Source organism: Cricetulus griseus, chromosome 2 (genome assembly GCF_003668045.3).
Source record: "Cricetulus griseus strain 17A/GY chromosome 2, alternate assembly CriGri-PICRH-1.0, whole genome shotgun sequence".
Taxonomy (NCBI): Eukaryota; Metazoa; Chordata; class Mammalia; order Rodentia; family Cricetidae; genus Cricetulus; species Cricetulus griseus.
This window is the reverse complement of record NC_048595.1, coordinates 750,024-774,756: the sequence shown is the minus strand read 5'-3', so window position 1 is coordinate 774,756 and position 24,733 is coordinate 750,024. Positions and strand designations below refer to the sequence as shown.

At 44.7% G+C, this 24,733-nt stretch overlaps 1 protein-coding gene and 1 long non-coding RNA gene across 2 annotated transcripts in view; one reads left to right on the top strand and one right to left on the bottom strand.

Moving 5' to 3' along the window:
- Positions 1–17,812, top strand: part of Gnb1 (G protein subunit beta 1) — a 31,449-nt gene extending 13,637 nt beyond the window's left edge. The window contains 7 exon segments of the mRNA NM_001246701.1: positions 5,763–5,826; positions 7,489–7,651; positions 12,402–12,468; positions 14,232–14,433; positions 16,147–16,363; positions 17,264–17,379; positions 17,581–17,812. Of these exon segments, the coding sequence (NP_001233630.1) occupies positions 5,763–5,826; positions 7,489–7,651; positions 12,402–12,468; positions 14,232–14,433; positions 16,147–16,363; positions 17,264–17,370 (820 nt within the window). The 3' untranslated portion in view covers positions 17,371–17,379; positions 17,581–17,812.
- LOC118238272 lies at positions 14,965–24,732 on the bottom strand. Its single transcript, XR_004768077.1, has 3 exons — positions 24,718–24,732; positions 16,118–16,412; positions 14,965–14,979 (listed from the first exon to the last, which is right to left on the bottom strand). It is a non-coding gene; the product is annotated as an uncharacterized LOC118238272 (long non-coding RNA).
- Between the last annotated feature and the right edge of the window lies 1 nt (position 24,733).

Here is a 24,733-nt window from a genome sequence, read left to right as displayed (position 1 = left end):
TCCAGAGGACCTGAGTTCAATTCCCAGCACCCACATGGCAGCTCACAACTGTCTGTAATTCCAGTTCCAGAGGATCTGATACCTTCATACTGACACAAAAGATAAAGTTGAATGAATTTTAAAAAAAGAAAGAAAGTTGAGTTGGTATGGGCATAGTGACATATGCTTTTAATCCCAGCACTCAGGAGGCAGAGCAGGGAGATCTTCGGTGGATTAGTTGCCTGACAGCCGGGTCTAATGTCTACAGGTCATATTCTTTATTCAAATCTCCATTTAACTGTCTGACTGCACTACTGACTTTTTCATGCCAACACCAGCTTTTCTTTACCCCTTACCTTTTAGCTTCTGGATTTTTGTTTTTCCAGCTACCCTGTGGGCTGGGTTGTAATGCAAAAATTGGGCAATGGACATAAAAGGTGATAAATCCCAAAACCTGAATGTGTGCTCCAGTGGTCTTTCATCCTCACTGGAAACCCTTATGGAATATAAATTAATGGCCATCCTTCTCTTCCCACATGGCCCTACCTTCTTGTTTATCATTTAAAGAGATACTCCAGTTTAGTGTTCCTGTCTTATATACTTTGATAACTACCCTTTATTGAGCCTCTGGGTCTCTTGTCTTTCTTTTCTACTCATAATGAAACATAGTGCAACTTATTTGTGTGACTCTAGCAAGCCCTTCCAGTCCCAACAGAATCAATTTTAACATTCCCCCCTTTTTTTACTTTGTTCCCCCCATTTTCTGTTATTTGAATAGAATTTCTGCTTTGCTTTTTCTTTGTGAAATTATCTGCTATAGGATGTGAATAGCTAGAAAACAAAAGAGTCTATCTTTAGTTCTCTACAGGGTCCCAGACAATTGCTTGTGCAAGTGAGCACTTTACGTGACCATTTACTGGTGGAAACAGTCCCATCAGGAAAGAGAAGGGGGGGTAGGGTGTTATGCTTTTGCTCAGAGGGTTCAGCTTCAGTTTGATAGAAGTATTTCAGAGATCATGAATGCATTTTGTTGTTGATGTCAGAATTGTTAAGAGTAAATTGATTGTTTTTGCAGTACTGGGCATTGAATTTAGGGTTGCTTGCCTGCTAGGCATTTGGTGTACCACTAAGGTACACCTCCAGCCCAAGAATAGACACTCCACCCCCACAGGGTTTCTATGTGTAACAGCCTTGGATGCCATGGAACTCGCTCTGGAGACCAGGCTGGCCTCAAACTCACAGAGATCCACTAGCCTCTGTCTCTCAAGTGCTGGGATTAAAGGTGTGCACCACCTCCGCCAGGCTACCAAGAATAGATCTTAAATGTTCCCACCACAGAAAGATTGTAAACATGTAAGGCAATGACTATTAATTCACTTAGTTCCATCATTCTGTAATGTAAACATTAAGCAATTTATATAGTCCATAATTACTGTCAATTACAAATCACGATCATTCAAAATAAGTAAATTTAGAAAATGGTTAAATTCAAAGTGACCCTTTAAAGATGTATAAAATTAAGTATGAAATGAAAGAAAATATTTTTACTGATCAGTCCATCAGTACTGAGCTTTTGCATTATCAAAGGTAACAGACAGGTTGCGATCTCTGTAGCTTTTCTTCCATGTGTGAGAACATTATGATAGCTGTGCATTAGTCCTTTGAGGCACTGTATCATCCTTCAGCAGTTAAGCTCTGGATGGAGTGTCTGGAAAGGTAATTGTGTGCTGCAGGCAGGTATATTCAGAGATCTAAGAACAGGATGTGGCCTAAGCAGTAAAGGACACACGAAGCCTTATTTTTCATCCAGTCTTAAGCATGAGTGCCTTGAAAACCATGGGTCAGAAGGACCCCAGGTTTAGGATCCTGATATTTTTGTGAACAAGAAAGGCTCATGGATGGTTTTTAGTCTGTTCTCTTTCTTGGGGGATATGCAGGGAGTATGACATGTGTTTCACTATTGGTCTTTGAACTAGACAGCATAATCCTGTGACTCTCAAAAGACCAGTCTATCAATAAACTGGAGCTGTTAAGCTGGGTGCTTGCCTAGCATGGGATATTGTTAGTATTTTGCATACCTGGAATCACAGAACTCAAGAGGTGCAGGCAGGGGGAAATCACAGAAGCTCAAGATTAGTCTCAGCTACATAGCAACTTCTGGGGCAGCTTGGGCTACATGAAACCCTGTCTCAAAATGCAAATAAAAACTTCCAAACAGTGTTTAGGGGTTGTGTTAGAGGACCATACTTTCTGGCTAGTCAGTGGTTGCATCTTAAAATCAAAAATAGCTATTTTTGGGGGAGGTGTTCTGAATATGTATTTCCCCTTCCCCTTACATCATCTTTATATTTTTTTACCTTCATAGTAAAAGGTTATTGAACTAGGTATGATGGTAAATGTCTTTAATCCCAGTACTTAGCAAGTAGAGGCAAGTAGATCTCTGTGAGTTCAAGGGCAACCTAGTCTACATAGGGAGTTCAAACCAGCCCGGGCTGCATATTGAAACTGTATCAAAAAGGAAAGAAAAAGAAAGTTGCTGACAAGAATTTTTTATATGATTCAAAGCTGCAGTTTGTGACTGCATCTTTGTTCATTGTGGTAACTGGAAATTTGATTTTGTACATGCGTGGACTGGGAGGAGGTCTCTGACCTGAGTTTAGATCCCTAGCACACATGTAAAAACTGGTCATGGACAGGTACTTGTAAACTAGTGCTGCAGTGGGGTAGAGCTAGAATGCTTGGGATCACTGGCCCTACCTGAAAAATGATCTCTAGGTTCAGTGAGAGTCTGCTTTGAAGGAATAACGCAGAGTGGTAGAGCTGGACAACCAACCTGCTTCCTTTGGCTTCTGTATAGAGATGCACGTTGTATATGTGTGTGTGTATATGTTTGTAATATGTTTATCAGAATGTTAATTTATACTAAAATTCAACTCTGTGTGTATGATATATGATGGGGGAAGGAGCACGTATGTGGAGATCACAGGACACCACCAAAAATCAGTTCTTCTCTGTCTCCATCCGGGTTCCGGGCATTAATTATTTTGTTTTGGAGGTTGGTTGGTTGGTTGGTTGGTTGGTTGGTTGGTTGGTTGGTTGGTTGGTTGGTTTTTTTCTGGATAGGGTTTCTCTGTGTAGCACTGGCTGTCCTGGAACTTGCTCTGTAGACCAAGCTGGCTTCAAACTCAGAGATCCTCCTGCCTCTGCCTCCTGAGTGCTGGAGTTAAAGGCATGCAACTGCTACCACACCTGGCTCAGGGGATCACATTTAATGGAGGCTTGCTTGACAGACACTTACCTGCTGAGCCATCTTGCAGGCCCTAAAATTCAACTTGTAATGCTACTACTACTACTAAAAATAGTAATAATAATACTTTCCCAGTCCTTTGGGTTTTTATCTCCCTCTCTGCTTCCCAGAGTCCGGTGAAGTCTAGTTGGGTGGGTCCTCCTCTGAATAACTGAAGAAGATATGAGGGGTTCGGGATGTGATTGCCAATTTCTGTTCCAGGCAGCTATTTGGTCGGTTCCCAGTTTCTATCTCTGATAGAGGATAGAATGGGAAAGACTTCAGACAGCACAGTGAACTGAGTTGGTTCCTCCAAGTTACATGACCTGAGATTAGAATGTGTGTCTTCTTTCACCTTCTGGAGGATCAGCTCACTGCTTAGCATTGTCTTAATTCCTCACTGAGTCAGCAATTATTAAACTATCTGAAGGTGACCCCTTAACTCAGAGGATGAGCTACTATAGATGTCTCTTAATACCCTTGCTCAGAGCCTTAAAAAGCCCAGGCAGAAGTAGAGCAGCAGAGGGGCCCTATACTGTCCTGTGGAAGGAAGGGGTTGAAAGCACCCTAGGTGTGGTGACTGAACATGGGGGGAGGAGTAGACTTTAAGCACGGTAGAAAGCGAGCTTGAATATCTGTCAGCCTTGGCTACACAGTACCCTATCTCCAGAAAACACAAAAGAGTCATCTAAGGAGGTAGAGAGATGGTTTGCCTTATATGCTCACAGCTCCAGAGGGCTAAGGTGCAATTCATTGGTGAAATACAATTTACTGTGCAAGAAACTGAATTCAATCTCTAGAACTGAAAAGCAGTAGGCGTGGTGCCTGTGCCCAGTTCTGTGATAAATTTTGTGACAAAGGGTTGAAAGGGTTTTTATACCTTGTTTCATATGTGTTGTTTTTTATAAAGGAAGTTTATATATCAAAACATGGCTTGGCAGGGTGTGATGGTGGACAGCTGTAATGCAAGCACTTTGGAGGCAGACAACTAGTCTCTGTGAGTTTGAGGTTAGCCTGGTCTACATAGTAAGTTCCAGGACAGTCAGCTACATAATAGAGAGATAAATAAACAAATAAGCACAGTTTGATTAAAAGTGTCAAAGGGCTCAGAATGATGTGTCTGAGTTTTACCTCAAGTCTTTGATCAGTTTTAAAAATCCAAATATGCCCAGATATACTTGTAGCTGAAATGTCTAGACTATAAATATATATGCTTTGATTAAAATTTTGAAATTAAAACCTGTATGTCACTATCACATTGAAAAATATCTCTGTGAACCTGGAAGAACCTCCAGGAATTCCTCTCCCGGAATTGCTCTCACCCAGATTGCTTTCTAGATAATTTAGATTTCTTTGCCTGCTAGTCATGTTTACCTTTTATAGTAACTTTCCTTAATTCTGCAAATACAGAGAACAGAAGATTTCAAACTTAGCACAGCTGCCCTGAACCAGGCCAGAGTCACGAGCAATTCATAATTAATTGGTGATAGATGGTAGTCACTTCTGCCTGGCCATGTACAATTCTGTCATTTGTCATCTTACTACCTTGAAGGTGGAGATTCCTTAGTTTTTTAGAGACTAGCATTCTAATTTGATCTCAATCTGGGAAGTTTTGTGATACTTGTTTGTTTTCCTTTGGCTTTGGGGCATAGAAACTTGTTACATAGTCAAGTCTGGCCTTGACCTCATGGTGTCTCTACTTCCCACATTCTTGGATTACAACATATACTACAATCCCAGCTCGTCGGGTGTGTTTCAGTTTGCTTTCTATTGGTGCAATTAAACACCACGAGCAAAAGCAACTTGTAAAGAGTTTATCTCAGCTTGTAGTTGTAGTCCATCATGAACGAAGACAGGGCAGAAAACTGCAAGCAATAACTGAAGCAGAGGCCTCAAAGGACTTACTCAGCCTGCTTTCTTATGCCATGGAGGACCACCTGCCCAAGAGCAGCACTGCCCACAGTAAACAATTATTAATCAGTCGAAGTCTACTCTTCTTTAGGTGACTCTACAACAGCAAAACAGGACAGGGTATTTAAAATGGTTCCTGAGTGAGGAGTGTTTCAAGCTTTTCCCATAATATTCAGGCTTTCTTTGTATCAGATGGAACAAAACTGTATCTTAAATATTTGGTACTACTTAGGCTGTGTACTGATCTGTGTATCTAATTTAAACTTGGAATAAAAAAGAAACCTTGGCCAGGTGGTGGTGGCACACGCCTTTTAGCCTAGCAATTGGGAGGCAGAGGTAGGAGGATCTCAGTGAGTTTGAGGCCAGCCTGGGCTGGAAATCAAGTTCCAGGATGCCAGGGCTATTACACAGAGAGACCCTGTCAGGGAGGGAGGGAGGGAGGGGGTGGGGGGAGGGAGGAAGGAAGGAAGGAAGGAAGGAAGGAAGGAAGGAAGGAAGGAAGGAAGGAAGGAAGGAAGGAGAAAAAGAAAAAGAAAGCTCTAGTTGGACATCACCAAGATTTGTGTTTCCTTTATCTTTTCTCCAGGCTTCTTGTCAGCGCCTCTCAGGATGGAAAACTCATCATCTGGGACAGCTACACCACAAACAAGGTGAGCAATGAAAAATTCTTCCCTGGAACACTTACAAGTCTGCTCATGCCAACTCCAAAGTTTTTGTTCAGTGATGATGTCCTCATTACTGAACAGAGGGTTATGGGAAAGCTCGTGCTGCTGGGCTCTTGTGCTTGACACATGATTATGCTGTGGTTCCTATTTCTAGAATTCTGAAATGTAGATTCCATTCAGTTAGTAGTTTGCTTTGTGAGTTAAAAACAAAATATAATCTAAAACACTATACTTGAAAATTTAGTTGGGGATTGGGAATGTAGTTCAGTAGTAGAGTACTTGCCTGTTGGACATAGTTCCCAGAACTACAAAAAGTAAGAACAAAAGGTAACCCAGCACAGTGATAAAAGTGTAATTCTAGTTACTCAGGAGGCCAAGGTAGGTTGTCAGATCCACCCTAGGTTACATAGTAAGATACCACCAAAGGGGTGGAACAGGATGGAAAGAAAAAGAGAAGACAGATAATAGGTAGAATGTTTGCCTGATAGGTACAGACCTCTGGATTAAATCTTCACTCCCTTATCTACATAGTAAAGTTGAAGCCAGCCTGAACTACATGAGACCTTACACAAAAAAATAGAATCAACAAAAAACAGAACCCACTTAAATGCTGAGTGAGTGTGGTAGCCAGTCTGTAATTCCAGCATTTGGAAGACAGAGACAAAGAATCCCCTGTCTCAAAGAATAAGGTTGAGAGTGGTCAGGCAAGAGTCCCAACAGACCTCCATATCCACCTGCTCTGGCATATGCCTGTATACACACACACACACACACACACACACACACACACACACACACACACACACACACACACACACACAGAGAGAGAGAGAGAGAGAGAGAGAGAGAGAGAGAGACAGACAGACAGACAGACAGACAGACAGACAGACAGACACTGACACCAATGTACAGCTTGGTTATTTCAGTGTTTGTATGTGTGTGTGAATGAGTGTGAGAGAGAATGAATGAATGAATGAATGAATGAATGAATGAATGAATGAATGAATGAATGAATGAATATGAATCAGTTACTGTCTCTTAAGATGATTTTAGGTTTGCAGTTATTTTCCTGCCTCAGCCTTTTTAGTGCTGGGATTAACATGAATCTCTAAGCCTGGCTCTTTTTTAAACTTATGTCCATTTTGATAGAATTAAAGGGAGAACTAAGTAAGTCCTTAAAAATCATATTAACACCCTTCTTTCCTTAAACCATTCAAAATATGAAAAAAATAATTTGCTGCTTTTTTTCTTTTGAGATAGAATGTCACAATATATAGCCCAGGGTGTCACAAACTTGTCGCCAGGAACGGTGATACAGAATACTTGACCAGTGGTCAAGGCTCTAATTTCAACACTCAGAACCAAAAAGAAAAACAAAACATAAATAAAACCTCTTGTTCTTCCTCTCTTAGCCTTGTAAGTGCTCGATTCAATGGTGTATGTCTTCACACCCATCTACTAGTTAATTTTTGTTGATATTTTGTTTTTGAGAAATTCTCACTATGTACTCCTAGCTGGCCTCAAACTCATCTTCACCTACCTTTACCTCTTTAATGCTGAGATTAAAGGCATGTACCACCACACCCAGCTGTAAGTTACATTTTCTTGAACTTAATAGTGTTGCCTGTCTGTGTTCTTGTTATTTAGGTTCATGCCATCCCTCTGCGCTCTTCTTGGGTCATGACCTGTGCATATGCTCCTTCTGGGAATTACGTGGCCTGTGGTGGCCTGGATAACATCTGCTCCATTTACAATCTGAAAACCCGTGAAGGGAATGTGCGTGTGAGTCGTGAGCTGGCTGGACATACAGGTACACATCTCATCTTAGCTTTCTTTTTTTGGGGGGGGGGGTTGAGACAGAGTTTCTCTGTGTAGCTTTGGAGGCTGTCCTGGCACTTGCTCTGGAGACCAGGCTGGCCTCAAACTCACTGAGATCTGCCTGCCTCTGCCTCCTGAGTGCTGGGATTAAAGGCGTGCACCACCAACGCCCAGCTTCATCTTAGCTTTCTAATAACATGAGCTGCTTACAGGGTACATAGTATTGCTTCAATTTGTTGATTATGGTTCAAATAAAAGTCATGGTAAGGGTCAGAAATTTTTTGAAAGTGAAGCCAAACCAGATCCAATATGTCTTAATTTTAAGAAACCTATGAATTGCTACTTAAGCCAGTTTCCAAATCCCCAGCTACTTTGTTCTCTTTGAGCAGTTAGCAGCCACCACTCTTGTTTATCAGCAAATGAGCTTTCAGTCCTGTTTTAAACTGCCTGCGTTCCATCCTTAGACCTTAACACAAGCAGTCTCCTAATCATGTGTTCACGTGCACAGCCTTTTCTGTTTATGGACTGGCTGGTACTCTTTTAGAAGACAAAGAAGAGAGTCCATTCAGGTCTTTTGAATGTAATCAATATTGAAGTGTTGGGTGCATATTGTTTTGGCAGGAAATAGTTCTTATTGCATTTTAAACACATTGCATTTCCAAAGGAGAAGGCCCCATCATAGTGTTTTCTTTATGGCTATATTTTCTGTCCTCAAAAAGCCTGTTTCTTGGTGCCTTACTGACAATACACCACCGGGGTTCTCTTCATACTTAAGCAAATGATTGTTCACAATTGACTCATGAAGAACATTGCTTTTAAGTCCTTACAATTCTGGTAGAAGAGTTAGTTTGGGCCAGGTTAGTTAGGTACTCTGCCAGTGTTAATTACTACTTACTTTGGGGGATGCTTTTTTTTTTCTTTTTTGTTTTTTGTTTTGTTTTTGTTTTTGGACACAGGGTTTCTCTGTGGCTTTGGAGCCTGTCCTGGAACTCACTCTCTCGAACTCAAAAAGATCCGCCTGTCTCTGCCTCCCGAGTGCTGGGACTAAAGGCGTGTGCCACCACCTTCCGGCAGGGGGGATGCTTTCTTAATATTAATATTCTGGCTTCTTAGGTAGAAGCTTAAGCTACTGATTTTAGATCTCTTCCTTCTCAAATAAAAGAACTTAAATGGCAAAATCCCTACAGGCATGACTTCCTATAGATTTGATCAGTTGTATTTAAATTACTGTTCTAGGGGTTGGGAATGTAGTTAGTTGGTAGAGTACTTAGTACTTGTCTAGCATGCACAAAGCCCTAGGTTACATTCCAGCACCATAAAACCGGGTGTAATGGTGTTTTCTTGTAATCCCATCACTCATGAAGTGGAAATAGAAGGATCGAGAATTCACAGTTGACTACGTAAATGAGATTCAGGGCAGTCTGAGCTACATAAAATCCTGTCGCAAAAAAAAAAAAAAAAAAGTATGATATTTAATTTTTAAAAGTCTAAAAGAAAAAGAAAGCTGAGTGTGATGTGCCTCCGGAGTGCTGGAATTAAAGACATGTGCCCACACACACACACACACACACACACCACACACACACACACGAGACATCAAGTCCACAGCACACACACACACACACACACACACACCACACACACACACACGTTCAGAGGTTTAGAGCATTCACACACACACACACACACACACACCACACACACACACACGCTGGACAGGTAGCTGGATCCACACACACACACACACACACACACCACACACACACACACGTGGGCCTGGCTTGAGCATCCACACACACACACACACACACACACCACACACACACACACCCAAGGCTACATGTAATCCACACACACACACACACACACACACACCACACACACACACACCATGGGGGCCATTTTCATTCCACACACACACACACACACACACACCACACACACACACACTTTTAAAAATAATATCTTACCACACACACACACACACACACACACCACACACACACACACAAAATTAGAGCCAGTGCTTTCACACACACACACACACACACACACCACACACACACACACTTCTCTAGTTATTAGGCATACACACACACACACACACACACACACCACACACACACACACGTGTATACTCTTATACGTTGCACACACACACACACACACACACACCACACACACACACACTGTGAATTTAATTATTTCTTCACACACACACACACACACACACACCACACACACACACACTTGAGTGCTGATATTAGGTGCACACACACACACACACACACACACCACACACACACACACTCCTTTTATTGCGACCAGTACACACACACACACACACACACACACCACACACACACACACCGCTGTCTATATGTCATATTCACACACACACACACACACACACACCACACACACACACACCACACAGAATAGAGTTAAATCACACACACACACACACACACACACCACACACACACACACTTTAGGAGCTGGGAAAACAGCACACACACACACACACACACACACCACACACACACACACTGAAGCCCTAGGTTTGATCTCACACACACACACACACACACACACCACACACACACACACAATCTGAGCATTTAGGAGATCACACACACACACACACACACACACCACACACACACACACTATAGTCAGTTTGAAACTAGCCTGAACTATCTGAGAGTTTCTTCCTCACCTTCTGTAGATCAGGTGCTAGCCTGGAACTTCACACACACACACACACACACACACCACACACACACACACAAAAGTGTGGGCTACTGTACCACACACACACACACACACACACACCACACACACACACACACTTTCTGTTTACCATTCTCCACACACACACACACACACACACACCACACACACACACACCAGCATCTTGGAAAGATCATCACACACACACACACACACACACACCACACACACACACACCATCTCCACAAAATGGTGCTCACACACACACACACACACACACACCACACACACACACACGGAGTTGATGCTGTACTTAACACACACACACACACACACACACACCACACACACACACACCTGCCTTCTTTCGTGTTGCTCACACACACACACACACACACACACCACACACACACACACCTGTCTCCGTAGTGCTGTGACACACACACACACACACACACACACCACACACACACACACGTTATGTATGAAACCAAGATCACACACACACACACACACACACACCACACACACACACACTGTACATTCCTTCCTGAGGACACACACACACACACACACACACACCACACACACACACACAGTTATCAGGGCATATAGAGCACACACACACACACACACACACACCACACACACACACACTGCCAGGATAGGCTCCAAAGCACACACACACACACACACACACACCACACACACACACACATAATTATGATGATGATGATCACACACACACACACACACACACACCACACACACACACACCAATATATATTTGAAAATTACACACACACACACACACACACACACCACACACACACACACAAGACACAGATTGATCTCAACACACACACACACACACACACACACCACACACACACACACGGGCTCAAAGTGGCCTCCTCAATAACTTGAGTATAATAGCCTTTGCTGGAATATTCTGGTCAAGAGGGTCACAATTTGCCCACACACACACACACACACACACACCACACACACACACACTGGTGAAGTGAGTAGCTAAACACACACACACACACACACACACACCACACACACACACACGGATATTTTATATTATTTATCACACACACACACACACACACACACCACACACACACACACATGGGTACTAGTGACCTTAGCACACACACACACACACACACACACCACACACACACACACCTGAAAGTCACAACTGGGCACACACACACACACACACACACACACCACACACACACACACACTCCCACTGGCTTGTCAGACACACACACACACACACACACACACCACACACACACACACCCTTCCAAGTCATTCCAGCACACACACACACACACACACACACACCACACACACACACACTCTTGTATGACTTTATGTAACACACACACACACACACACACACACCACACACACACACACTCTTTAGTGAACTAAGTGACTTTCAGATTATCAGCCTCCTTTACTTTCAGTGATTTATTTTTATCTCTTCCTCAAAATTTGTATTTCATTTTGGGACAAGGTATCACTGTCCCTGCTCCATTCACAGCTTCCAGGAAATCCTTCCAGTGAGTGTCAACAGAAACATAGCTTTTCCTTGCCAACTCTGTGTCCTCCCCACTGGATACTTGCAGTGTTCTTGCCATGGGGCTGCCTATTCCGCCATCTTTTCCTGTTCCCCTTGGTTGGCTTGTAAGCCCTTTCTACCCTGATTCCATTATTGTCTCTCTTTCCATTGGGCTCTAGGCTCCTTTGTGTCCCAGCTGGCAAACAAATGAGTATAAAAGGAAAGGGAAATCCCTACCTTAATATATAGAAAGGCAGATCCAAGATTCTATATGCATGTATTGTCCCATTGTCCTGGTATTGATTCTGTCCAGCTGTAGTTTCACCCACACTGTGATAGTCAGCGCACCTGTCCATAGTTTTTACATTGAGATCATAGGACTGGACTTGCTAAACTTGAGTCTTCACTTGGGCCTCTTCTTTTCCAGGTTATCTGTCCTGCTGCCGGTTCCTGGATGACAATCAAATAGTCACCAGCTCTGGAGACACCACATGGTGAGTACCTGGCAAGACAGAGAATGAGGCCTGAGATTCATTGTTCTTTTGTTTTGTTTGGTTTGGTTTGGTTTTTCAAGACAGGGTTTCTCTGTGGCTTTGGAGGCTGTCCTGAAACTAGCTCTTGTAGACAAGGCTGGTCTCGAACTCACAGAGATCCGCCTGCCTCTGCCTCCCGAGTGCTGGGATTAAAGGCGTGCACCACCACCACCCGGCTGAGATTCATTGTTCTTGTTCACACTACTAGGGTAAGACTTCTGGAAGACGGTTCTCTTCACTAGTTAAGACTATCTTGAGCCGGTGGTACACACTTTTAATCCCAGCACTTGGGAGGCAGAGGCAAGGCAGATCTCTGAGTGTTTGAGGCCAGTCTGGTCTACAGAGCAAGTTTCAGGACAGCCAGAACTACACAGAGAAAACCCTGTGTTGAAAAAAATAAAACCAAAAAGACTGTCTTGATTTTGATTATAGTTGGTGAGTAGAAACACAAAGTAGCAATGAGTAATTAATTGTATTGTCTATAGGTATACAAAGTTTAGTTTAGAACAAAGAACTGCAGGTATTTAGACTATAGTTGTATATCCAGTACCTGCTTTTCTTTTGTTTTCCATACTTGTGTATATGAGGTTTTTTAGCTCTGTGGGATTCTTCTGTTTCACTCTGAAGCCAGCTCAGTGTATTGTGAACATGAGTACAGCTTTCAACCAGCAGCTCTGTCATATTTCATTACTTTAGAATATTTGTTTACTAGTAGATGGAAACACACTCAAATAGTTTTTCCCTTTGTTCAATAATGAAATGACCAGATAGTTATTTTAAGAGAGTAATTTTAGAATTAAACTGACATTGTGGATTTTGCTGGTCATTAGAGGCATGCATGGGTATCAATAGCAGTTACTTATTTTTTTGTTTTGTTTTTGTTTTTTTCGAGACAGTGTTTCTCTTTATTGCTTTGGAGCCTATCCTGGAACTCGCTCTGTAGACCAGGCTGGGCTCAAACTCACAGATTTGCCTGCCTCTGCCTCTGCCTCCCGAGTGTTGGGATTAAAGGTGTGCACCACCAACACCCGACTCAGTAGCAGTAATTTTATTTATTTATTTTTGTTTTTTTCAAGACAGGGTTTCTCTGTGGCTTTGGAGGCTGTCCTGGAACTAGCTCTTATAGACCAGGCTGGCCTTGAACTCACAGAGAGACTGCTGGGATTAAAGGCATGTGCATTCCCTTCCTATGTCCCTCATGCCTAGTAAAGCCTGTAGTGATTATGTTGAAATTGGCTGATTGGATTATTGTTGCTAGGCTGAGCCAGGCTTTCTGGTGAGGTTGACAAGAATGGGCATTCATGAAGACCATCTTTGGTTTATGGCTCCTCAGGAAGGGGAGTTGTGGGCATCACAGTTGTTCTATGCATTTATTTAACTAACATTTCCTCCCTGGTTTCTTGGAAGGTGGGAGATGAGAGCACAGAGGGAGTAATACAGGTGAAACAGGCTCTTCTCTTTCAGGCCTTAGCACTTTATGCCCACAAACTACCCATAAATGTGCATGTGTGCTATAACCTCACATTCCCTGCCATGAAAGGACATATACTCATTCATATAGTTGTTTCTTTCCTTTGCTTTGTTCTTCCTGAATAAAATCTTATTATAGAGTAAATGGCACAGAGGTCATCTGTGATCCTCGGTAATATAGAGGGTATTGTTTTAGATGTATGGTGGTCCCAGATGTGTGGCTGTTACCTTCTTGTCATTTGCTCCTGCTCCAGTGCCCTGTGGGACATTGAGACCGGCCAGCAGACAACAACATTTACTGGACACACTGGAGATGTCATGAGCCTGTCTCTCGCTCCTGACACCAGACTGTTTGTCTCTGGTGCTTGTGATGCTTCAGCCAAGCTCTGGGATGTCCGAGAAGGGATGTGCCGGCAGACCTTTACGGGACACGAGTCTGACATCAATGCCATATGTGTGAGTTTAAATTATATCTACATCAGATCTTACTTTTTAAAAATTATTATTATTAAGATTTATTTTTTTAGGGGCTAGAGAGATAACAACTTAGTTATTTTTCTGTTGTCTTAGTAACTTACAGGACAGCATTTTAACGGAGGCTTACAGTTTCGGAGGGTGAGTCTCTGGCCATCATGGTGGGGACCATGGCAACATGCAGGCAAGCACAGTGCTGGACAAGTAGCTGAGAGCTTATATCCACCATGAGGCAGAGAGGGAGGGAGGGAGAACTTACTAGGAATGGCTTGGACTTTTGAAACCTGAAACCTTCAACAATGGCCACGCCTTTTAGTCCTTCCCAAACAGTTCCACCAGTGATCAAGTATTCAAACATGTGAGCCTGTGGGGACCATTCTCATTCAAACCACCACAAATGCCTTAAAAGCAGCTAAGAGTGCTGGCTGCTCTTCAGAGGACCTGGGTTTGACTCTCAGTACCCACATGGTGACTCACAGTGATCTGCAACTCAAGTCCAATTGTACCCATGTGATGCAGGCAGAACACCTATACACATAAAAAATAAATAAAATACATAATTTAAAAATAAATATTTTGAATGTATGTATATGTGTATATCTGTGTGGAGGTATGTCCATTTGTGAGTGCAGGTGCCCACAGAGTCCAGACAAGGGTGTTGGGTGCCCTGGAGCTGGAGTTAATAGGCTGTTAGTAGCCACATGATGTTGGTAGTAGGAACCAGACTTGTGTCCTCAGCAAGAGTAGTAAATAAATGCTCTTAAGGGCTGAGCTATCTCTCTAGTCCCTTAAAAAAAAAGGGGAGGGTGTTTGTTTTTAAATGTTTTTTGTTTGTGTTTATTTTGAGGCAGGGTCTAGTAATTTGCACTGGCTGTTCTGAAACTCAAAGTCCTCCCCAGCTCTGAGATTACAGGCCTTTGCTGCTATACCTAGTTTGTCCTTTTCTTTGCAAATACAACCAGAGTCACAGACTAAACTGAAGCACCGACCTGACCTTTGAGGCCAGCTGAGTTCTGTGCTATGCATTTGCTTCAGACATTGATGAGACTGCTCAGCTCTGCTTCCCCTAAAGTGACCGGTAGTTTAGAGTCTGAAGACACCAATGTAACCTCTGCTAGCCAGGGTATGGCAAACTTAGAGCCTGCTTTTTTGCTAGCACCTCCTGAAGGGATAAGTCTGGTTGGCTGGAACAGGGATTTGTTCCTTCCTTCACAAGTGGCCGGGGAACAGAAATCCTTCAGCTTTGGCTCATTCTCCTGGCTTTTCTGTACTGAAGTCTACCTTGGTGACATTGAGAGTCCATTAGCGCTGTGTCAGTGCTCCCCTAGTTTATGCCCCATGCATGCACTCTTTGATGCCAACCCCTTGTTCTTGCTTGAACCTCAACCTGTTTTCCTTTCCCCAGCAGCCATGCCATTAACTGCATTGACATCATTTTCTTACTGAGTATTCACTTTTTTGTCAGTACATGGGCTAGAACTTGATACATACTTTAGGCTAACCTTTAATTCCCTGTGTTCCCAATGCCCTCATGACAGTACACCCCGTTCCGTGATTGATTGCTAACAGACAAGAGCCACACTATACTTTTCCCACCCCTTCAGTGTTTCCACGTGCTAGGCAAGTGTTGCATTAGTTGACCCCTGTCCCAGGCCGTAACACTTACATATGTCTTGATTTTCCTTCTCTTTCTAGTTCTTTCCCAATGGCAATGCCTTTGCCACTGGTTCAGACGATGCTACGTGCAGGCTGTTTGACCTCCGTGCAGACCAAGAGCTCATGACCTACTCCCATGACAACATTATCTGTGGGATCACATCAGTTTCCTTCTCCAAGAGTGGCCGCCTCCTCCTTGCTGGGTACGACGACTTCAACTGCAATGTCTGGGATGCACTCAAAGCTGACAGAGCAGGTCAGTGTCCTGATGGCCTTTCTGTGTTCTTGGACACTAATTTTGGACACTTTTAAACAAAAAACAAAAAGATTTATTTATGTGTGTGGCGTTTTGCTTGCATGTACTCGTATGTGTCTAGTACCTGAAGAGGTTGAAAATGGGATGTTGGGTCCCTGGTACTGGAATTACAGATAGTTATGAGTCACTGTGTTGGGGTGCTAGGACCCAAACTTTGGTCCCTTTTCTTTTCTTCTTTTCTCTTTTTTTTTTGTGTCTTTTTTTGTTGTTGTTGTATGTTTGTTTGTTTTGTTTTTCGAGGCAGGAGTTTCTCTGCCTATCCTAGCTTTAGAGCCTATCCTGGCACTTGCTCTGGAGACCAGGCTGGCCTCAAACTCACAGAGATACACCTGCCTCTGCCTCCTGAGTGTTGGGATTAAAGGCATGCACCACCACCTGGCTCAAACTTGGGTAACAAGTATTTTTGGGGGGTGGGGGGGTTTCAAGACAGGATTTCTCTGTGGCTTTGGAGGCTGTCCTGGAACTTGCTCTTATAGACCAGGCTGGCCTGGAACTCACAGAGATCCCCCTGCCTCTGCCTCCCGGGTGCTGGTATTAAAGGTGTGCATCACGACTGCCAGGCTCTCTGTGTGATTTTAAGCTTAGGTGAGTGTACAGAAGTTAGCACAAGGGGGTCTGGGTTTCTTACTCTGCATTTGTGTGCATGTGCTTACCTATGCCTGTCCCCTTGTTACCCTCTTGACCATATGTCCATGTTCTTGTTAGAAAAGAACATGGTATGGTTGGTTGCTCTCTTAACAGATTTGGACATGGACCTAAGGATAATTTCCAGTTGGGCAAAACCTTCCTCTGTGGTGCCCTTGCCTTGCTCTCTTATGATTATACTGTTTTTGTTTCCAGGTGTTTTAGCTGGGCATGACAACCGTGTCAGCTGCTTGGGGGTGACTGATGATGGCATGGCTGTGGCAACAGGGTCCTGGGACAGCTTCCTCAAGATCTGGAACTAAGGCCAGTAGGTAATGTAGTTACCCATTAGTGGTATTTGACCATATTTCTCAGGACTCGAAGTTTACATGTGTGGGTTTTAGATTAACGGAGATGTTATTGATTTGGTATTGTAGTGAATGTAATGTGGTGGCCTTAGCTGTGATTCAGAGAAAATAGTGGGAATAGCTCAGATTTTTTTCTTATGTACTGACCCCAAGCTCTGTTCACAGCAGCAGGTGGATACCGTGGTGACTGGAAGACCATTCCAACCCTGAAGCGTCACAGCGATAGCATACCCTATCCAACTGTACTAACGTGGACACCCACACCTCCCCTCAGAACTTCAAAAGGGCAACATCTTTTTTTCCTTCACTTATTGCTGAAACCAAGAGCACAACTCCCATTCAGAGAAGGATCTCTGTGCTGTAAACTAAAACAAATTGTGCATTCCTTCCGGGGCCATTGTCTTTGTTTTCTTTTTTTTGTCTTGAGTAAATTTTAAAAGGAAATACTACAATAAAAATGTTAACCAGAAGGTAACCCTGAGTGTGATTGTGAGACAGACACGCCTCTTTACTAGTTCTTTTGCATTTTAGATCAGTGATCCTATTCTGTGGCATTTATGAAAAACAAGTTGAAGACTTTATCTGTAATTGTTTCTAAATACTAGTCGTTTGTAGCAGGACTTTGGAAGCATTCGCATTACTTTCTTAAATATATTCCTTTATGTTCAGTAATTAAGAGAACCAGAGCCCATGGTATTCTCTGATTTGTCAGTGATACAGCTTTTCCCTGCCCACCCCCACCCCCACCCCCTTTTTTTTGTCTCATGTCACAGATGACTGTTTCGTACAAACACAGCATAGTGGAAGAAAACAAACTCAGAAGCAAAGTAGCCAAGCACATGTTGTGATGGCCGCGAATGCTTTATCGAAATCCTTCCCTTTGCTCAGCAGTACTTACTCCCAGCACCCTTCCCTCCTGACTTGTCCTCCTCACTGTCTAGTTTCTGCTCTTACCTGGGGTTTCTGTGATGTTGGAGGAAGTTTGTGGTCCCGTGACACTAGCCGTCCTGCCCCTGCCCCTGCTGTCAGAGACTTGTTCTCCAGAGAGGTGCCTGTCCTGTGCTTGGATAGCCAGTTGGGTGTTTGTGTATGAAACCATGTACAAATCAAATGTTTTGAAAATAATGATCTCAGACTTTCTAAGTTAAATTTTAAACAATTTGATTGTTTGCCATATTGGGTGGGTTTACTCTTAGAATCGCATGCTGTAGAAATGCTCTAAAGTGCATATAGGACTCAGTCCTTAGATGTTCTTTTCTTTTAAGAAGTAACCTCTTCAAGTTGTAACCATGGCGGCTTTGTCCATTACTGTTGCTACTCTGCACACATCGGAAGCAGCAAGCGCTTTACACGCTTGAATAGTGGGATAAGTCACTGTTTTCTTTATAAACAAAACAAACAGTCCTGTTGGGAATGACTGCTGTTGGGTTCAGGAGGGGAGGGGGAAGCTGCTCTGCTGCCTCTTTGCCACTTCCTGGAAGCCTGCCTCCGTGGAACAGCCTTTTGCATCTGAGGCGACAAGTTTTACACCTTGCAGATCTTCGTGGTTATCATCTCAAGCCATGTTCAGCAGCAGCGTTTGGACAGCAGTGTTCTGTGGGCCCTCCCCTCCTCTCCCCTCCCCTCCCCTCCCCACCTCTCCCCTCCCCTCCCCCTGTATCCTGCACTCCTCATAGCAGTAGTGGCTTTGCCATTCCGTTTTCTGCAGTGTCCTGTACAAAACTGCTGTGACTGCGGTAGGCCTGGACCTGGGCAAAGAGAACACAGCGAACCCCCTTCTCTTCCTACCAGACAACTCTGTAGAGCTCTCTGCACCCTATAACCTTTTCACCTTTTGTATTTAATTTTAAAGTCAGTGTACTGCAAGGAGGCTGGATGCAAGATAGATACTATATTAAACTGTACTGTTATTTAAGATGTAATAAAGCAGTTTGACATGAGGGACTCTGGTGTGGTGATTACTTGAGGGTCCCTTTCAGTGTGTGGCCCAATTGCTGACTCAGCAGTTACATAACCTCATGAGAGACCCTTACAAAAGTGTCAGTTTTTGCTGAGTATGGTAGCACAGACCCTATAACCCCAACACTCAGAAGACAGAAGCAGATAGGTCTCTTTGAGTTTGGGATCAGCCTAGTCCACTTACTAAGTTTTAGAACAGCTAAAGCAATATAATTAATAGAGAAAATCTGTCTCAAAAAAAGGGGGAAAGGGGGGTTCAGCTCCTGAGAAGTTCATGATATGCTATACATCTCAGGCCTGCTGAACTACTTGTTTTCCAGGACAAATGGCTCACCCCCACCCCCAGCATCTGGGAACTCTCTGCCATCTCTACCAACCAGCTGCTTTGGCTTCCTCTTACTGTTTCCCCACTAAAATATCCGAGGATCTACCCCTCCAAATGCACTCTTTCCTTCTGACCAAGCAGCGTTTCCCTCTCAGTCGGTAAAGGCCACTACATCTTGAAGGAGTGAGCGTTGACACTAGTGTTGTTGGAAGCCAAGCTTGGGTGCTTTTTACTAACCTACTGTTTTCCTCCAGTGTCCAGTCTACTGCAGTGCATAGTTCTAGGCTGAGTGACACAGTTTTTAACCTTAAGTGAGTTTTAAGATTATAAGAGATGGGCTGGAGAGATGGGTCAGGGGTTAAGAGTGCTAGCTGCCCTCCCAGAGGACCTGGGTTCAATTCCTAACACCCACATGGCCACTTAAAACTGTAACTCCAGTTACAGTGGATCCAACATGTCACACAGATACACATGCAGGCAAAACACCAATGCAAGTAAAATAAAAGTGAATTTTTAAAAAGTCTTTTAAAAGGTTATAAAAGAACCAGTTTTCAGCCTCAGATGCTGTACATTCTGACTGGGCCAAGGCTCCCTTTGGTGCTAGTAAGCAAATCAATCTACCCAGGTTCAGCGGTGCTCCTTTCTGAAGAGACTAGCCTGTTCTTGCAAGCTGTCATGTGATTGGCAGGCTGAGCAAATGGGTTTGCCTAGCTTAATCCTCCCCCATTCTCCCTGAAGTAAATGTGTTCTTCACAGACAAAAAACCCACTGCAAGCCTTTAACCTTCCCCAACTCCCTCTGAAAATACAAAGCACTCAAGGTTATTCTGAACTGGAGGGAATTAATAGGGAGGTGGACCATACTCCCAACACTACCTTCTGTCTTTGAGAATCCATGTCTTTCTTAATATGCTTCTGCCCTGATTCCCAGAGCCCCAATGGAACTAGGGCAGTCTGTCTAACTTGGAAGGCTGGAGGTTGATTGCTTCTCTGCCAGCATCAAGGCCGCTGCCCACCTTTTAGCAGTCATTGAAAACACACCACTTTAAACATGGGCAGCAGTGTTGGCCAAACAGCATACAAAGAAAGGCCTGAGGTACAGGCTCTTTGAGGCCAGGCAAAATGCACTGGTTTTCACAGCTCATGTTCACCATTAAATACTACTCATTCCTTGAAGAGTGACTGGAGGTGCCAGGCTACCCTGTGTGTAAGTCACCTGGCCTGCTGCCTGTGGTGGACAGTACACATGTTCCAAGTGTACATGGGCAAGCTGAGTGTCTCATGCATGTTAGGCCCACTTTTGATGTGTCTATGCTGCCTCCAGCTAGTGGCCTGAAATTATCCCTCTATGGCAGTAGGATTCCAATTCTCCTGGCCTCTAAAGGGAACTACCTCTGTATCTGGGAGCCTGACACAAAAGGTTCAGAAGGAAGCTGAACAGGCCTGGGGCCAGCTTACTCCCTTCACTGTTGCCTTTGTCTCCCACTGTCCCATTGCTGTCACTTTGCCACTTCATTCGCACTGCAACCTGGCACTGCCAGTGAGTGCTCTGTTGACTTCCCTACCACTCAGGATCCCAGAGTTGCCAGCCTCCTATCACCTCTGCCTCTTCTCACAGAGTGATTTTGGACAAGATATTTGTCCTCAGGTTCCCCATGTGAACTAGCGAATATGGCAGGAATTCTATGAGAACAAAGTTCCTGGTGTGAGATTACAGCTGGTGACTGTGCAGCCCAGACTCCTGAACCCACTGTTCCCTTAGCCTGACACATCTGTGCCCTAGGCAAGGCTGGGTCCAACTCTCCTCAGCCTCTGAGGTCTCAAAAAGTGAATGCCTGACTGCTGTGCCTTTCTCTTTGCATCACTGATCTGGGTGCAGAAGGGGTAGTGCTGTCTACTCAACCAACCCAGTGAGGAGACTGTCAAGTGGACTTTTGTGGACATTAGCCCCTGATGATGGCATCAGTGTTGTTCTTTGTCTATGCCAAGTGTGCACTAGTGGATGGTGCACAAGATAACTGTTGTGGAAACTCTCAGCCTTTGAGGGACCACCCCCTCTGGGTAGGGTCTCGGGTGCTACTTTCAGACTGGGAGGTGATCTCTCTCTCGGAAGCTGGCCCACACAAGCCCAGATAAAGGAAAGTCAGGTATTTATTGGGGAATCAGTCATGAATGACAAAGCAAGGTAGAGAACCACCAAGGTCTTAATGCCCTTAGGCGCTGGCATCTCTGAGACCACCACCCAAGAGAGCTCACCTCCCAGTCCGCATGCACGCACATAGCACCTGAGACCCTGCCCAGAAAGGGCCGGTACCTCAAAGACTATTGGCTGAAAGAGGTCCCCCAACAGATAACTTTATGGTATCCCATGACACTAAACTCTCCTCCAAAATAGACTCTTTTCTGTCTACCTGTCACCTACCTTTTGGTACTAGACAGCCTTCATTCAACTGTTTTTCCCACCCTGGTCAGATGAAACTAACATCCCACTTATTTTTAAGACAGGACCCAAAGAGGTACCTGTGCCAGAGAGCTTGCCTGAAACACATGGCACCATCCCTGTGACATCCTGTCTCTGGGCACAGGCCCATCCTCTTTACCTACTTCCTCACATCCTGCTTTTCAATCTACCCTCCTTCTCCTCAGCATTCTTCCTTTTCCTCATCATTTAACCCTTATAAGTCCAGGTGTTGGAGGCCTGAGGCAAAAATGTATATAATTGCCTTGATTTCTTCCTAGTAGCTCACCCCATGTGACCTTTGATCTCCTTTGAAGCCCCCCAAATTAAACATCGGGAGTCTTGAGTACCCTTTGGCCATTCCCATTGACTAGATTCCCACTAACCAGCCATTGACTAGGGTAGTGTCATCAGCCCTGTGGTGGTAATGAGCACTTAGTTCCTGAGTCCTCAGTTTGGTTGGGGCCTGCTAAGGCATTGCACAATGTCAGCTTTGTCCCTTCCTCTGAAATGAGGAAGTCACCTGCACAGTCCAGGCCCTCAGCCCCATTGTAGACAAAGGGTTTCCCCAGCAGCCACTGGACACCTGGTATTTTTATTTAAGTGTACACGGAAGTTTATCTTGTGCAGGTGTTTCGTGTGTGTGTGTGTGTGTGTGTGTGTGTGTGTGTGTGTGTGTGTGTGTGTGTTTCTCTGTGTAACAGACCTGGCTATCCTGAAACTCACTTTGTAGACCAGGCTGGCCTCAAACTCATAGAGATCCACCTGCCTCTGCCTCCTGAGTGCTGGGTTTAAAGGTGTGTGCCACCACTGCCCAGCCACAGAAAGGTTTCTTGCAGTGTGACCTTAGACTGCAGACCACAGGCTGGATGCCTTTACAGAAGATGACTGATCAAGTATTATTATAGTACAATACAGTAATAATCAAAAGCACAGTTCAAGCCTTGTGTGGGTGTGGCTGCTGTTTACTCTGAGGAAGGAGTTGGGCTTACAAAACACATGAGGAAGTTACAAAACTTAAGAAATCCCCTCATATTTCTGTCATCCTCCCTACCCCCAATTTTGTGTCTCCACTGTGCGTCAACCTGTTCTTTTTGGAAAGACAGGAAACGGGCCTCAGGAGTCTCCACCAGAGAACAAACATCCTGACTGCAGCAGGTATGGGGACTATGGGGAAGCCTGGAGATTGGGCTGTATGGGCAGGGCAAAGCCAAGGGTTCCATGTCCTGCCAAATGGAGCATAGATTCAGCATAATGAAAGCCATGGTGCTGGTGAGCCAGGTCCGCACGGCTGATGTTCTAAGGCCTCATGTGTGAACTGGGTATCCACCAGTTCAGCATACCCCTGGACAAAGCTCTAACGGCCTTCTGGACCTCCCTTCTTCCCTCTCTTGGAGCTGTAACTGTTTATATAGTCACCTTTCAACTGCCAGATTTGTTTTTGTTTTTTTTTTTCTGAGACAGCATCTCACTATGGTACCCTCGGCTGGCCTCGAATTCCTAGAGATCCTGGACTCTTGAGGGTTGGGATCAAAGTAGTACACCACTACGTCCAGCCAGCTGTCGGGTTCTTTACCGACACGCTTAAGACTACAAGCACAAATCCTGGAAACTGCTAAGTGTGAAAGGCCAGGTGAAGTGCCTCAGACTCACATGAGTGCAGATGCCCCAGGCACAGCTGGCACCTGAATACTGATTCTGAATGCTTTCAGGTCCATGCCCTGGTCATGAACAACAGCAGGATAGCAAGAACCTATTGGGCAGCCCACGTCCACCAAGCTGGCCTGTGTTGACCCACAAGGTCGCCTGCAATAATAATAATAGTAATAATAATAATAATAATAATAATAATAATAGTAATATAATATAGTAACAACAGGGCAGGATATAGGTCAGGGGTAAAGGTCAGGCCGCAAGTCAAGGAGGCAAAAAGCGGGAAGGGATCTGGTGTTGCTCTTTTCTGTGGCGCTGAGACAGTCAAAAAGCCCAGGTCTTCTGCCTCTCTTGAGGCCTCTGTTCCGCTTATTTTGCTTCTGCCTCCTCTCTCCACTCTGTCCCCGCCCACTCTACCGCTCTTCCTCTCCTCTCCATCCTTTTCCGACCTGACTTCACCCCACCCCTGTGTGCCTTACCTCCTCCCCTCTATGCGATTCGTCATCCTGTGCTGTCCTGCTCCCACCCCTTGTCCTCATCCAGTTCCGTTACTCCCTGCCTCGGCTCCTTTGCCGCTTCTCCTCTGTCCTGCCCACATCCCCTCGGCCCCGCCTCCCCCTGGGGTCCTGCCCCTTCCTGTCGGCCCTGACTCCTCCCCTCAGGTCCTGCCCACTTCCCCTCGGCCCCGCCTCCTCCCTTCAGGTCCTGCCCACTTCCCCTCGGCCCCGCCTCCTCCCCTCAGGTCCTGCCCACTTCCCCTCGGCCCCGCCTCCTCCCTTCAGGTCCTGCCCACTTCCCCTCGGCCCCGCCTCCTCCCTTGGCCTCGCTCCTCCCTCCTCGGGTCTCCCTCCCACAGCCTCTGATCCCCGGCCTACGACAGGCAAATGAGAAACCCGAGGTTTGGGTACCTGTCACTACTTGCGG